General features: G+C 43.9%; 1 protein-coding gene across 2 annotated transcripts in view; it reads right to left on the bottom strand.

Annotated features, from left to right (window-relative positions):
- BTBD8 (BTB domain containing 8) overlaps positions 1–13,789 on the bottom strand; it is a 44,422-nt gene extending 30,633 nt beyond the window's left edge. The window contains exons 1-2 of one of the 2 annotated variants that reach the window (XM_081865629.1): positions 13,472–13,789; positions 10,058–10,255 (exon numbers count right to left, since the gene is read on the bottom strand). In XM_081865629.1, coding sequence (XP_081721755.1) covers positions 10,058–10,255; positions 13,472–13,617 — 344 coding nt within the window. In that variant the 5' untranslated portion in view covers positions 13,618–13,789. The remainder of the gene's footprint in view (positions 1–10,057; positions 10,256–13,471) is intronic. The other variant, XM_081865630.1, reaches the window with a different exon arrangement.
- Positions 13,790–14,627: the final 838 nt, after the last annotated feature.

Genomic DNA, 14,627 nt, shown 5'->3' with positions numbered 1-14,627 from the left:
GAAACAGCTTTGGGAAAGCAGGTCTGACTCTGTCCCATGCTCTACCTAAAGACACTGGGGTCAACCTTCTTTTTTATTTAAATCACTACTTACCCACATGCATTGAATTACAAATCATTCTGCAGAAAAAGACAAGATGCAGGTTTTCTGTAAGATCACCCCGAAACTCCTGGGAGCATACATAGGCACCTTTAAATAAGGGATCAGTGCCATGTTTTTGTGAACTCAGCCTCCCTCAGTCACTACCCCCCAAATGACATGTGCATTTGCCTCTGAATTAAACACCCATTTCTCTTCTTTGCACTTCTCCATGCACATTTGACAAGCTGTCTCCATCTCTAAAAAAAACAAAGCACCTTGCAGTTTATCCAAATACCTGGAGCAGATTAGTAAATCTGGGGAGAAAACAGCTACACATTCACCCTAAAAGACACATATGATGCAAAAGCTTTCAACTGTTGCAACGTAGTGCCCTCCAGATGCTGTTGAACTACAATTTCCATCATCCCTGACCACCGGCCATGCTGACTGGGGCTGATGGGAGTTGGAATCCAACAACACCTGAAAGATTCCATGTTGGCTACCTCAGGCCTCTTGGGTTAAAACAGCAGTGCATCTCACTGTTCCCTTCCCCTGCTGTTCCGTCCAAAGACTTAATGCAACCTATAGAAACAATATTTAAAACTCTCCAAAGATCCTGTTAAAAACACACACACACACCCCCCAGCAGTTCAGCAAGAAGCTGAAAATAAATAAAGCATAAAAACTAACAGACCCTAAGAATCTAAAGTCAATTTAATGTGGCACTAAAAATACATCATTCTTGGCAGCAGGTAAGCTTCTCTGGGGAAGAGCATTTCATGATCAGGAAGAGATGGTCAACAAAATGCTGCCAACTTTCCATCTCTGACTATCCCATCCACCTCAAGTTAAACACATACTTTTGCAGCAACTAGGCCAAAAAGACAAAAGGCGTTAACGTGGGATGAGACAAGATTACAGAGAATCTCCTCCAGTTAAGAGCACAGGATTATTAACTAAGGTTTCATTAGAAATAATGAAAGCATAACATTTCAGCCAAAGAAATAAAGAGTCCGGAATCAACACCGGATTTGGGGTGATTGGGGGGGGGAGGAAGGTTCCCCTGAGAGGAGGGGCCCAGCCAAGGGGGTGCAAATTGGAGAAGATCCATAGCTGAAGAGGTGTCAAATTTTGGCTTTGTACAGAGCACCATATTACGAAAGATTACCAAAGTCTGCTCCTGCCAGAATGACCCTTCTTTCATATACTTGCCCTGGCTAATATACCAGGCTGCTTAGAGATCTCTTACATCAGGGGTCAGCAACCTAAGGCCCACAGGCCACAAGCGGCCCATGGGGGTCGTTTAACCGGCCCATGGACCCCCACCGCCCGCTTGGGGACCTCGCCGCTCGCTCGGTCGGCTCCCGTGCGCTGCACTAAACTGGTGCAGAGCAGAGCGGGGATGCCTTTTGCGAAGCTGTGCACGCCTCCTCTGCACCGGAAAGAGCATTTGCGCATGCATGTGTGCGTGCATTCTGGCCCGCTGCAGCATCTGCGCGACCGTGAACCGGCCCAAGCCACAAAAACTTTGCTGACCCCTGTCTTACATGGTTACAGAACATTTGGAGCAAGATGTGGTAGCTTTTGTGTTAGAAATCTAAGTCCCTCTCTGCAGAAGGTGCAGCATGGAATCCATGGAGCGTAACTTCTGCTGTCTGCAGACTGAAGACTCCTAGCAGCAGACCTGGAAATTTAGCCGTGAAAGTGACACTAGGAGATGACAACATTAAGGAATGGTTCACCAGCATAGTGCATATTAGCAGGGCAAGTCTGGGCTGCGCAAGCCCAATGGACAGTGTTGGGCGGATGAAGCAAAAGGTGGCAGTAAATACCAATTACTGCTAGATGGGAGAGTTGATGGTTTTCTGTGCTCCATTTTTGGCCTTCACAGAGGCATCTGACTGGCCTCTGCAGGAAAGAGAATGCTGTGTTAGATGGCCCTATGATCCAATCCTGTGCTTATGGACCTTCCTCATACACAAAATAGCTGATTCTAGAATTTCTTCTGGATCTGCCAGACTGAGATCACATTTCTATTATGGAGCAGGAGGAAAACGAAACGGCTTCCATGCCCCCTTCATTCGGAGACAAGGTATACATCACTTTGAATTTTTTCCATTACAAACAAACAATAGCTTTAAAAATAGCATGTAGAACAGAAGCTAAAAGGAATGACAGCCTTAGCAGTAAACAAGCTAAACGATACCAGCCATTCTGAAGCTGCTCGAGACAGGAAGCTGAAATGTCTATATAAAAAGGAGGACAGAAATACAGCAGAATTGAGAAAGAAGGCAGACTATGTACTCATGCTCTGTATTTTAATGCAACTCGGAAGCTTCTGTGCTTTTTGAAGTAGGGAGAGTTCTCTGTACGTTTCAATCTATTATAATTGGCCAGGTTAATAAATGTTTAATATTTGTGGAGTTCTCCGTATCTGCCCAAGAACGCTGCAGTATTCCCTGCTGCATTGACCTAGCCATGGGAGGCAGCACTCACCGATCTCACAACAACTGAAGCACATTGGGAGCAAGATGCTGTGTTGTGGAAAACAACCCATGTCGCCTTCACTCTCTTAGAGCAGACCAATTCCCGATAGCAGCTACTAATGCAAAAAAAAAAAAAAAAAAAAAAAAAAAAAAAATCCTGCAGAAATCCTGCCTTTCAGAAAATTCATACATGGAAAAAGGCTTGCTTTTATAAGAAAAAAGACTGTCTAAAAACACAAAAGCTCAACAACGTTGGGTTGTCCGTTCCAAAAGGTGGGAGTTCCTGCATCTCTTTTTCTAGAAAAAAAAAGCAGCAGCACTGTAGATGGTATTATTTGCTTTCTGCTCAGTGGAGGTCAGGTGACACATTGGAGCCAATATCTATATGCAACCAATATATATTGGTTGTTTCTTAGCACAGACCCAGGCCACCAAGCCTGAGCTTCTATAGCCACCAGCCACCATGAACCACCATTGGCAGGACTGGCAGCAACAGCAGCAGATGTGTTCTATGCTTGTGATAGTATTTTATTCTCTTGGTAATAATGCTGTTTTAAATTATGTGCATTTTATATTTGACTTTATTTAGCAATGTTTCCTCTTGAAATGTTTAAGATGATTAGTTTTTACCCCTTACCTGCTTTAAGTCTGATGTGTTCAGTTTATCCGTATGCTTTTATCTTACGCTGGTCTGTGACCAAAATAAAGATTGATACCGATATTTAATATTAAAGCTGATCTGTGGTGGTCGTGTAAACACGCTAGAGAGTATTGGGAAATGATCATAAAACTCACATTTCCCAAAAGACCAGAGGCCTTTCTCTTAGGGATGATAGGCGATGACATTCCAAAAAAGGCACTCAATGTCTTTCTGTGTGCGACTGCGGCAGCTAGAATAGTATATATGGAAAAATGGAAAGAAGAGATACCCACGAAGGAAACATGGCCAAACAAATTGATCGAATACATAGAATTAGTAACCATGACCATGAAAACTAAAGAATAAGGACAAGTTAAAGAGGAGTGGAGGTGTTTTGGAAATTATCTTAGAATGTACAATATATGATTTAACCTATAAGTACAAATTAACCTATGAGCAGCAGATAACATCAAAAAAGGAAGACTTGAGGCGATAATGGGTGAAATATTAGAATAGGCAGCAGATCAAGATTTCCATAGAATGTCACAGAGAGATGGATTGGGAAGTCTTCCGAAAAGAGGAGTGATGGATATTGTACAATGTGTGCATAAAAGCTGCTAAAACTGCATAAACAAAAGTTGTTTTTTTTAAATGAAATGTTTAAGATTTTTTTGTTTGTTAACTTTGTATGTACAGCATAAGATACATATTCTATAGGTGACATCCTTTGTAATGTTTTATTTTAAAATGTTTAAGATAATGTTTTTGTTTTTACTGTTAATTATGTTGCCTTGACTGTATACTTTATATTTGACTTCATTTTATTGCGGCTTGGTTCCTTTGATGTTTTAATGTGTTGTAACCCGTTTTGAGATTTCCCCCCCCTTAAAAATATAAAGCAATATAGAAATGAAATAAAATAATAATAATAATAATACAGTGGTACCTCGGGTTACAGTGGTGCCCCGCAAGACGAACGCCTCGCAAGATGGAAAACCCGCTAGACGAAAGAGTTTTCCGTTTTGGAGGCGCTTCGCAAAACGAATTCCCCTATGGGCTTGCTTTGCAAGACAAAATGTCTTGCAAGTTCCTGCAGGTTTTCCCCCCTTTTCCCCCCTTTTCCTAAGCCGCTAAGCCACTTATCAGCTGATCCGCTGATAAGCCGCTTAACAGCTGATCACTAAAAGACGCTAAACCGCTAATAGCGCTAATCCGCTAAGCTGTCAATGGGCTTGCTTCGCAAGACGAAAAACCGCTATACGAAGAGCCTCACGGAACAGATTAATTTCGTCTTGCGAGGCACCACTGTACAGATGCTTCAGGTTACAGACTCCGCTAACCCAGAAATAGTACCTCAGGTTAAGAACTTTGCCTCAGGATGAGAACAGAAATCGTGCTCCGACAGCACAGTGGCAGCGGGAGGCCCCATTAGCTAAAGTGGTGTCTCAGGTTAAGAACAGTTTCAGGTTAAGAACGGACCTCCGGGATGAATTAAGTTCTTAACCTGAGGTACAGTGGTACCTCGCAAGACGAAAATAATCCGTTCCATGAGGCTCTTCGTATAGCAGTTTTTTTGTCTTGCGAAGCAAGCCCATTGACAGCTTAGCGGATTAGTGCTATTAGCGGTTTAGCGGCTTTTAGCAGATCAGCTGATAAGCAGCTTAGCGGCTTAGGAAAAGGAGGAAAACAGGAACTCGCAAGACCCGCAGGAACTCGCAAGACATTTTCGTCTTGCGAAGCAAGCCCATAGGGAAATTTGTTTTGCGAAGCGCCTCCAAACCCTTTCGTCTAGCGGGTTTTCCGTCTTGCGAGGCGTTCGTCTTGCGGGGCACCACTGTACCACTGTAGGTCCTAGGAGCAGCCCATATGGTGAGGCTGAGCTGCACTCCTGATCACTGCAGATCACCCAGATGGAGCAGCAACATTGGGAGTGTGCAGCTGCACTAGCAGAGCCAACCCAGTGCTCCCGCCACCTGAACATGCACACCCAGGCAAGCAGCAGGGACAGCCCTGTTCGGAAGGCAGTTGTGCCCCATCACATGGGCTGCTACTGTAGGGATCTCTAAAGCAGATGATTCTGTCTCGGTTCCTCAGTCAGACCAACCTGTCCCAAACAGAATCATAGAACTGTAGAGATGGAAGAGACCCTGAGGAACATCTCATCCAACCCCCTGAAAGAATACACAGCTGTCCCATATGGGGATTGAACCTGCAACCTTGGCATTATCAGCACCACACTCTAACCGATGGAGCTATTAAGTGGCTGGTGAAGGGGTACAATGGGTAGGAAAGAGTAACAAGAGGCTGTCGCCAGTGTCCAGCAGCTCTGGATAAAGGGAGTTCTTGCACTGTTATTGAAGTCAGCACTGTGCAAATAAAGGATTTATTTACTGGATAAATACCTTGTGAATCTACCAAGAAACTTGATGATAACCAGAAGTTAAGATGGACAGGAACAATCTGTTGTCAGGAACTGGTACAGTGGCACCTCGGGTTAAGAACTTAATTCGTTCGGGAGGTCCGTTCTTAACCTGAAACTGTTCTTAACCTGAAGCACCACTTTAGCTAATGGGGCCTCTCGCTGCCGCCGCGCAATTTCTGTTCTCATCCTGAAGCAAAGTTCTTAACCCGAGGTACTATTTCTGGGTTAGTGGAGTCTGCAACCTGAAGCATCTGTAACCTGATGCGTCTGTAACCCAAGGTACCACTGTATTTATAACAAGAGGACACCAGCAATAGACAAAGCCCATTAGAGACTCAAAGAAGTAAGTTGGATTTGTGGTTTGGGTGATGTTGATTATATGGGGTAATGAGGCTCCAACTGCAAACACTTTTCACTAAAAATGTCAAATTTGAAATTAAGGCTGCAATCCTACATACCATGCTGAGTAGGCATATGTAGGACTGAATCGTAAGATTTATCTTCCTGAACATTTGAAGAATGGGAAAACAATTAAGACAGAATAAAAGAACTGTTTTCAAAGACGAATTAAAATAAGTCGGGCGTTTGAAAAACAAAGCTTTAAATACAATTTTTTTTTACTGAAGGACACAAGGATGAAATAGAAGATACCCCCTCGCCCCCAAAATAAATTAAAAATCCAGAAATAGGATTACCGCCTTTAATAGCTGCTGAAACTGATAAAAATCCTTATTTCCTCATATAGATTTTGTTTCATTTCGCAAGCTACAGATAGCGATAAGGAAATTCAATTACGCTTAAAGACTCCGAGTCACAAAAGTAAACTGTACAAATAGACTGAAATCAATTTCAACAAAACTGGGCTAACTTAACCATATAATCAGACCTTACAGCATTACCAACATTTACAATTTCTGTTAACGTTATAGTGTAGATAAGGATCATAGCCTAGACTTGCATATATTTGCATAACCACATGTTACTAGTCTTCTTGTGCAAATCCTAGTATAGTAGTAGTATAGTTTCTGACCACAGCTTTTTTTTGCTGCACTGCAGTACTCCTGTGATAAAAGCCAATGGAACTCAGGATTCAGTTCCAGTTGTGTAAAAAATATCCTGCATGACTTGGCAATGTTAGCAAGACCTCTCTATTTCTCAAAGAGGGAAAACTTAATTGTTGGGAAGAATACATCATTTTACACCTGCAAATTTCTCCAATGTGGATAAAATGCAAATCCACAGTCTCACACATTTCAAAATCCTGCCTCTTCATTCTAATACCAGAGGCTTGGTATAAAGAACCAAAACAGAACTCTTTGCTAATAACCACAGCAAAAACACTGGTTTCCAAATATTGAAAACCTACTGAGTACCTGCTCCTGATAAACTGCCTGTCAAACTGAGACAGATGGCAAATATACTGAAAATTACTTTCATTCAGCTGAAAGGAGACATATTCACAGGAGATTCTTTTTAGTGATAAATAAGCTTATTTGCTATATATATTGGAATGCTAAATTTGAACGATAGTCCTATCAATCTATTGGTTTTTCCTTATTAAAGTTCTCTGGGAAGCTTTTGCAAATTTGCATTTCAGAAAACAGGGGGAAATTATTTTCACACACACAGCTGTAATGCAAAGCTTTGCCTTTGCTGTCTGTTGGGAAGAGTAAAAATTCCATTGCTCTATTTTTCCAAAGCTTCCTGCATTGCGCCAATTCATTCAATTATGCAGTTGCTAATTGGAATTGACAAAAATCTTTTACTTGTCAAGCTGTACGTACAGTGAGAACAGCATTTCTCCTTTTTAATTGGTGGCACGGCCAATGGCATTCACACTTAGATTTGCACAGGTCCTACTAAAAACCAAAACACTGTCAAGTTTACAAGACAGCAGGGTAAGAAATGGAATGGATTTTATTTTATTTTTAAGTAGGAAAACGGGGAATAATTACAGCAGGGTGGTTAAAATTAAAATAGGAATTCACGGTCTTCTACCTCTAACCTGTAAAGCTGATGTAACTACTGTTTTGCCCCATCTAAATATGGGCAAATAATAATAATAATCTGGTAATCAAAAACTGTGGTATTCCCTGGGAATCTCTGTAAAAGTAGGATGTCTGTTCTAAAAAGTAGCTTGAATTAGCATAGCCTCTTCCCTGCAGGCCTGAAGATCACATTTAATTAAGCAATATGCGGCTCACTCTTTACATTACAAAGGGAATGTCTAATATGCAGTTCTCCAATATACCACAGGCTCTCAGCGGCCATGTCACTTAACCTCAGTTGAAGAAGCCTGTCAACAGAACAGACTCCCACTCAGCAAGAGCAATAAAATCATCAATCCCGCTTTTCACACATTTCATGTAGCAATTGGCTTCTAGGCCACATAAAAAATGACCTGCCCTGCACCCTTTGAGGAACACCAATCCTCTAAAGGAGAGGATTAAAGAACCAGAAAATTATCTAAGAAGGTGTCTTGATTTTGACAAATTACCCAGTCTTGATGACGAGTGAAACATTCAGCACAGCCACAAAGGGAGCCTCTATATTGTAATGAGCTCTCCTAGGTGCTGGATTTGTGCAAAGACACTTAGGAACCCCAGGAGGATTCTAGCATCCCCAACACTGGCGGGCTTTACATATCTATAAATTGGAACCATTCACTTGTTTGGAGCAAAATAAAGGTGCACACTTGCAGACAACCTCAGGACGAGCTAAACCACCCTCTGGCAACCTCAGAAATTAGCCAGGCACCAGGTGCTGGTCCATTTGGGACCATGTGGATGTTGGCAAATAACCGCTCCATCTGGCTGGCCCCTCCACCTTCCTTAAGCAGGTCAGAAGAATTACTTATTTGTTGCATTTACATCTCACCTTTTCCTCCAAGGAATAAATGGCTCATCCTCCTCAATTAATCTCTACAGTGACCTTGTGAGGCAGGTTAAGAGGTTGCGACTGGCTCCAAGGTCACCCAGTGAGCTTCAAATTTGAACCCTGATCTCCCATGTCCTAGTCAGACACTCTAAGCACTACACCATGCTGACTTCCTATATTTCTTCTGCTATGGGGCACTAGGTAAATAAATCTGGGGAAAGCCAAATGTCACTTAAAGAAGGTTCTGAAGAGTTTCCTGGAAGCTAGCATTTGTTTTATTCTGGGTTGCTTTATTTGATCTTTGAATGTGTTGTAAACCTTTTTGAGATTTTTTTTCTTTAAAATATAAAGTGGTAGAGAAATTAATAATAATAGTAGTAGTAATAATAATAGGAAGTTCAACTGCAAAAAAGGTGCCTAGACATTCCATTGTGGAAACCGTAACTTAGGTTTAAGGTGCCATTTGGCGATTAGATTATATATCTGAGTTTCTAACACTGCCTCAGAGTCTCAGATCAAGGGCATTCTGCCACCTCTTTGAGGTACCAAATTGAAGTAATTTTATAAATTCATAAATGGTGCATAAATTATTGGATATGCAACCAGTAACTTCCAGTGGAGTGAGAGAGCTGGAACAAGGAACAGAGACCAAACACTGAGGCCTTGCTCCAGGTCGCCCACATCACCCAATAAAATTGATTGGTGGTAAATTTGGTACAGACAAAAGAAAAATACTTTCTCACAGAGTATGTAATTTACTTATGGAACTAATTGCCGCAATGTGTGATAGCCAGGGTCTTAGGGTTGCTCCGCAAGTCACACACTTACTCTCAAGTAGTGAGCATAAGTTTGCAGAAAATGTAGAATAGACATTATAGTTCTTTCATATATCCTTGGTGAAAACATTTAAAATTCTAAGAAAGAGAAGAGTTTCTCTCCCACATACAAGAAGCATCTTTAATGAAAAAATAAGCTTTTTAACAAAGTCATCTAACTAGCCAGTAGGCATGAGGAAATGCAGTTTCATGGAGAAAGCAGACCATTGTTACTCAATGCAAATCACACCTCTTTCCATTTAATTCATGAGTACTAAGACTATCCCAAAGTCATCTTGCAGTTAAGTACACTCTTACAACTTGCTGGCCATCACTCTGTCAGCTACCCCTTTTACCTCCACTTTAGCTACCTCCCTTCCAATTTCATATTGTCAAATGTTAAGAAACAGACGTATCAAAAATATATATTCTGGTCTGTTGATGATTGGTTATGGGTTCATATCTACAATGTTAAAAAAAAAAGGTGGGGCACCATTCTTTTAACATAACGTAGAGTGGGGTGGGTGGGAGAATTCACTCTTCCCAAATTCCTTATTCCCCAATCTAAGTATCAGGATCATTCCTTGATGCCTAGAGAACCATTATAATTGGACAAACTAATGGTCTGCTATCAAAACTACCAGGCTGAAAACAAGTTTCTTAACTGTCACCAGATCTATCACAATACTGGCTCGAACTACATTTTTTAAGGGGGCAGGTGAGAGTGGAAGCTTACTGCAGGAATGTTTTAAATTCAGAGGGTTCCAAATTCTCCAGATACAAAACTTCACCATGGTTTGGACTGTTTAACACTCTTCCAGCAACATGGGAGAAAAAACTGGGAACTCTTGCTAGAAGCACTCCCTTGTGAGCTCGGAAGAAAGCGCCGCCAACATGGAAAGTGACATCAGTTTGGATTTCTTCCTTAAGAAGCCTGTGAAACACAACAGAGAGAGCATCACACATTGAGCTCAAAATGGAGTTCAGAATATGTTTCTTTCTTGGATGTCTAAAACAAAGTGCTATGCTTGCTCACATGCCATCCTCCAATAACCAACTACCCAGATGGTAGGTGGCACTGAAATTAACTGGAACAGGGGTGGCAGCAACAGCCAGGATGACTGGTCACCTGCTCAGTACATACCAACCTGTGGAGGTGCCCTCCTATTCCTCCTTGCTGTTCTGTTCACCTGTGTGAGCTGACAAGAGCAAGCCACAGTGCTTTATGCTTATTTTCCCCCCAGGACAGCTGCACAGACAAGACCCTGAGAAAAGGCGCAAGCAAGTGGGCACTGGAAGGAAAATGAAGTGAGCAACTTATGGAAGGGTCCCCCACAGAAATTTTGCTCAGCAGCAACCCCAAACCTGGCGCCAGCACTGGATCGGACTCACATCCAGCTGTTCGATAATACGAACAACCAGGCCCATTGCGAAACTCACTTCCTCTCCTGTGTTTTCTCTCTCCCTGCTTCTTGCTATTCCAAGACTTGCAATTTCTTTCTTTCTTTACCTTTCATTTCTGTTTAGCTACTGGGAAAGCTGTAGCTTCAGAGAGCAGGCGAGGCAGGGAGCTTTTTTCTTGCTGAGATTCTGCAAGAGGCACAATTCCTAGTGTGCCTTGGGAAGAACCAATTATTTAACTACTCTAAGAATTGGAGCTCTGGGAGGTCAATACGGGTCTCCTAGTGACTCTAAGCAATTCTGAACCACCTACAGCTCCCAGAATTATTTGGGGGAAGCCATGACTGTTTCACGTGGTATGATGCTGCTTTAAATGTATCGTGCAGACAGGAGCTCAGACATGGCAAGAACAGACCCCCTGAAACCAATGGGATTTAAGTTAGCCGTGACAACTACTTATGCCCCATTATTTCAGTGGACCTACTTGGAGCATGCTGAAGCCTGCATCCATCCCTTGCTTTTTCTCAAATCTTGAAAACTACAACTTTCTCCAAGGAGTGGAGAATGGAAGTGTCATGAAGTAGTGATTCTGTAAACAAGTATTGCTGGGTGGGGCCCCTCAGGCAGGTGGTAGCAATTAGTCCCCAAAGTGGGAGCAGGTGATGGGGCTGGCTGCCAGCATTCCCCAGCCCCTATAAATCTTTGAGTTAACCTGCCGTGGGGAGGAGAGAACACGCTGTAGATTAGGCTGCCGTTTGACGTCTGTAGCTGGTGCCAGAGAATATGCCAATAAAGTCTGATAACCCGTTTGGTGCCTACGTGTGAATTATTAGAAGCTTGGAGGGAGGACTCGGGAAAGCGACCTCCTCCTTGATAGAAAGTTCTTTCCAAAGCACTGATGGAAAAACAGGTCCCAGAAGGGCATCCCCTAGCAATTAGTCTCCAGGGAGGAACAATTATTCCATCAGCTGAAATAGCTCAGGCGATAGCATATGAGGCTCTTAATCTCGGAAACATGAGTTTGAAACGCCACGTTAAGCAAGAGATTCCTGCGTCGAAGGGAGTTGGACTAAATGACTCTCATGATACCTTCCAACTCTAAAATTGCATGATTAATAAGCAACCCCGTGTGACGTTAACATATGAGAGTGCTGGAGGTGAAATAGTTAAACAGGTTACTCAATCAGAACCCAGGGGGTGAAGTCAGAGGGACTATAAAACCAGCTCTGGGAGGGGCGAAGGGAGGAGTTCCTTGGGAGTTGGGTGGTTGGTTGGAGTGGGAGTGAATTGGGATAGAGTCTGTGGGTAGGTTGAGGTAGTGTAGTGAAATAACCTGAGTCAGGAACAGTTAGGAGCTAGGAAGACAAGTAAATATCTGAGAGGTGGTTTAGTGAGTGAGAGCAGGTAGCGGAAGTTATAGGTCTGGATAGGCACCCCATGATTGTAATTGACCGATACTGTTTATGAAACCACACACTTGTTAAACTGCAATAAATAAACAGAAGTTTATGTTCCAATTTAACCCTGACTGGGCTCAGTATTGTACCAGGTAGGGCTTGGGTGGTGGCACAGTGATCACTAGATGTTGAAATGTCCAGGGACCCTGAGTGATCGCCACACCTTGGTAAAAGGGTTGTGTGCACAGGGCTGCGTGCATGGCCCTGGCACCAAAATTTTTGGTTGCCTGGCCCTTTCATGGGGAATTTTGTGGGTGCTCAGGCACCTATGCCTGGTAGTCTCCATAAAAAAGCTCAGTTAATTGCACTAATAACAGTTTATTTGCTTACTTTATATTATAATGGAGAAATCGCAGTGCTTTTATACTTCAATGGTTCTATTCGTGCATCACAAACACCTTGGGTGATTTATGAAGAAAATGGGGTGGGGGTGGCAAAACTAGCAGGCGCCACACGGGTGGGGGGGTGGGGGGGTCATGTGCATGTTGGGCCTGCCTGTGCTGTTGCTTCCCACACGCCCCTCTAAGCAACCCGCACATGGGAAGAGCCACACCGGGATTTAGTGATGCTAAGAAAATTGTGCAGATTGGCCTGAAGGTGAGTGCATGTGACCCCTCCCCCCCTTCCTTGTACCAAGTCTAGGGCTGCCACATGTCTGGATTTTCCTAACAGTACTGGGGTTTCAAAGGCGGAATTGACATGGGGGGGGGGCATTTCCAAAAGGTGGCCCTTTGTTCTTGATCATAGGTAAGTCAATCAAGTGTTTTTGTAAAGAAGAGCTCAACAACTGTGGGATCTTCCTAAAAGAAAAGTCTCAACAATTTGGGGCCTTCCTAAAATGAAGCTCCACAATTTGGGAGCCTTCCTAAAAGAAAAGTCTCCACAATTTGGGGGTCTTCCTAAAAGAAAAGTCTCCACAATTTGGGGGTCTTCCCAAAAGAAAAGTCTCCACAATTTGGGGGTCTTCCTAAAAGAAAAGTCTCCACAATTTGGGGGTCTTCCTAAAAGAAAAGTCTCCACAATTTGGGGGTCTTCCCAAAAGAAAAGTCTCCACAATTTGGGGGTCTTCCTAAAAGAAAAGTCTCCACAATTTGGGGGTCTTCCTAAAAGAAAAGTCTCCACAATTTGGGGGTCTTCCCAAAAGAAAAGTCTCCACAATTTGAAGGCCTTCCTACAAAGAATCTCCACAATTTGGGGGTTTTCCTTAAAAAATACAAAAGCTCAATAATTCCGATGGTTTCCTCAAAATAAGCTCAACCATTTGGGCGGTATCCTAAAAGGTCTCCCCCTACCTCTCCACATCCTGCCTCAGCCGCTCAGCCACCGCCTCCTTCAGCCTCCGCCTCTCGGACGAGGCCTTCTCGCCGCCGCCTTTCCCTTCTCTTTCCGCGGCCCTCGCGGGGCCCTTGGACGAGGCGCCGCCGCCCCAGCGCGCCATGAAGCCGGCCAGGCAGCCCGACTTCCGGCTCAGAATTAGCCGACGGTCCCTGAGAGCTGCGGCGCCGCCTCGGCCGCTCCCGCTCCGCTTTGTCTCCCCCAGGGCGCAACCGGCGCTCGGCGAAGGGAGCGTCTCGAAACTCTCGCCTTCTGTTCAGAAGCGGCGGCCCGAGAAGAGGCCCACCCCTACCCTTCGCCTCATTGGGCAGCAGGGAAGGAGAAGACCAATCGCGAAGCGGCTCTCCGTCGAGCCCCGCCTCCGTGTTGTTTACCATCCTGGGGCGCACGTGGTTTGGTGCGGGTGGAGGCGGGGAGAAAAGAAGGGGGCGGCGGGGCTTGGCTACAGAAGGATCCCGGTGATCCGGAGCCGCGGACTCGTGTAGAAAGCTGGCAGGAGTGTCATTGGGACAGGGCAGAGGAGAAGTAGAGATGGGTGCTGTTTGAATTCTGATCTGATGCCATGTTAGCTAGATTTCAATGAAGTACTTTGGTTAGGGTTGCCATTTTTCCTAAAGGAAAGAAAAAAAAAGTGTTGCATGAATCGGACATGGTTGGATCTGGTTCTCAGTGTGATTTCTCCATATGGATTGAAAGGGAATAAAAAACTTTTTTTAGGAAGACTCCAAAATTGTTGAGCTTTATTTTAGGAAGATCCGGAAATGATTACGTCCCCCCCCCCCAAAAAAAACCCTGTGATTTTTCATTGATCCAGGACAAAGCGCCCTTTCGGAAATCCCCCTCCCCGCATGTCCATTCAGACTTTGACAAATGGCAGCCCTAACTTTGTTAAGAGTGCAGAGTTCTTAAAGGTAAAGGGACCCCTGACCGTTAGATCCAGTCGTGGCCGACTCTGGGGTTGCGGCGCTCATCTCGCTTTATTGGCCGAGGGAGCCGTCGTATAGCTTCCGGGTCATGTGGCCAGCATGACTAAACCACTTCTGGCGAACCAGAGCAGCGCACGGATTCGCCGTTTACCTTCCCGCCGGAGCGGTACCTATTTATCTACTTGCA

The sequence above is a fragment of the Podarcis erhardii genome (assembly GCF_964252035.2).
Source record: "Podarcis erhardii genome assembly, chromosome: 6".
Taxonomy (NCBI): Eukaryota; Metazoa; Chordata; class Lepidosauria; order Squamata; family Lacertidae; genus Podarcis; species Podarcis erhardii.
This window is presented reverse-complemented; position numbering and strand designations above follow the sequence as displayed.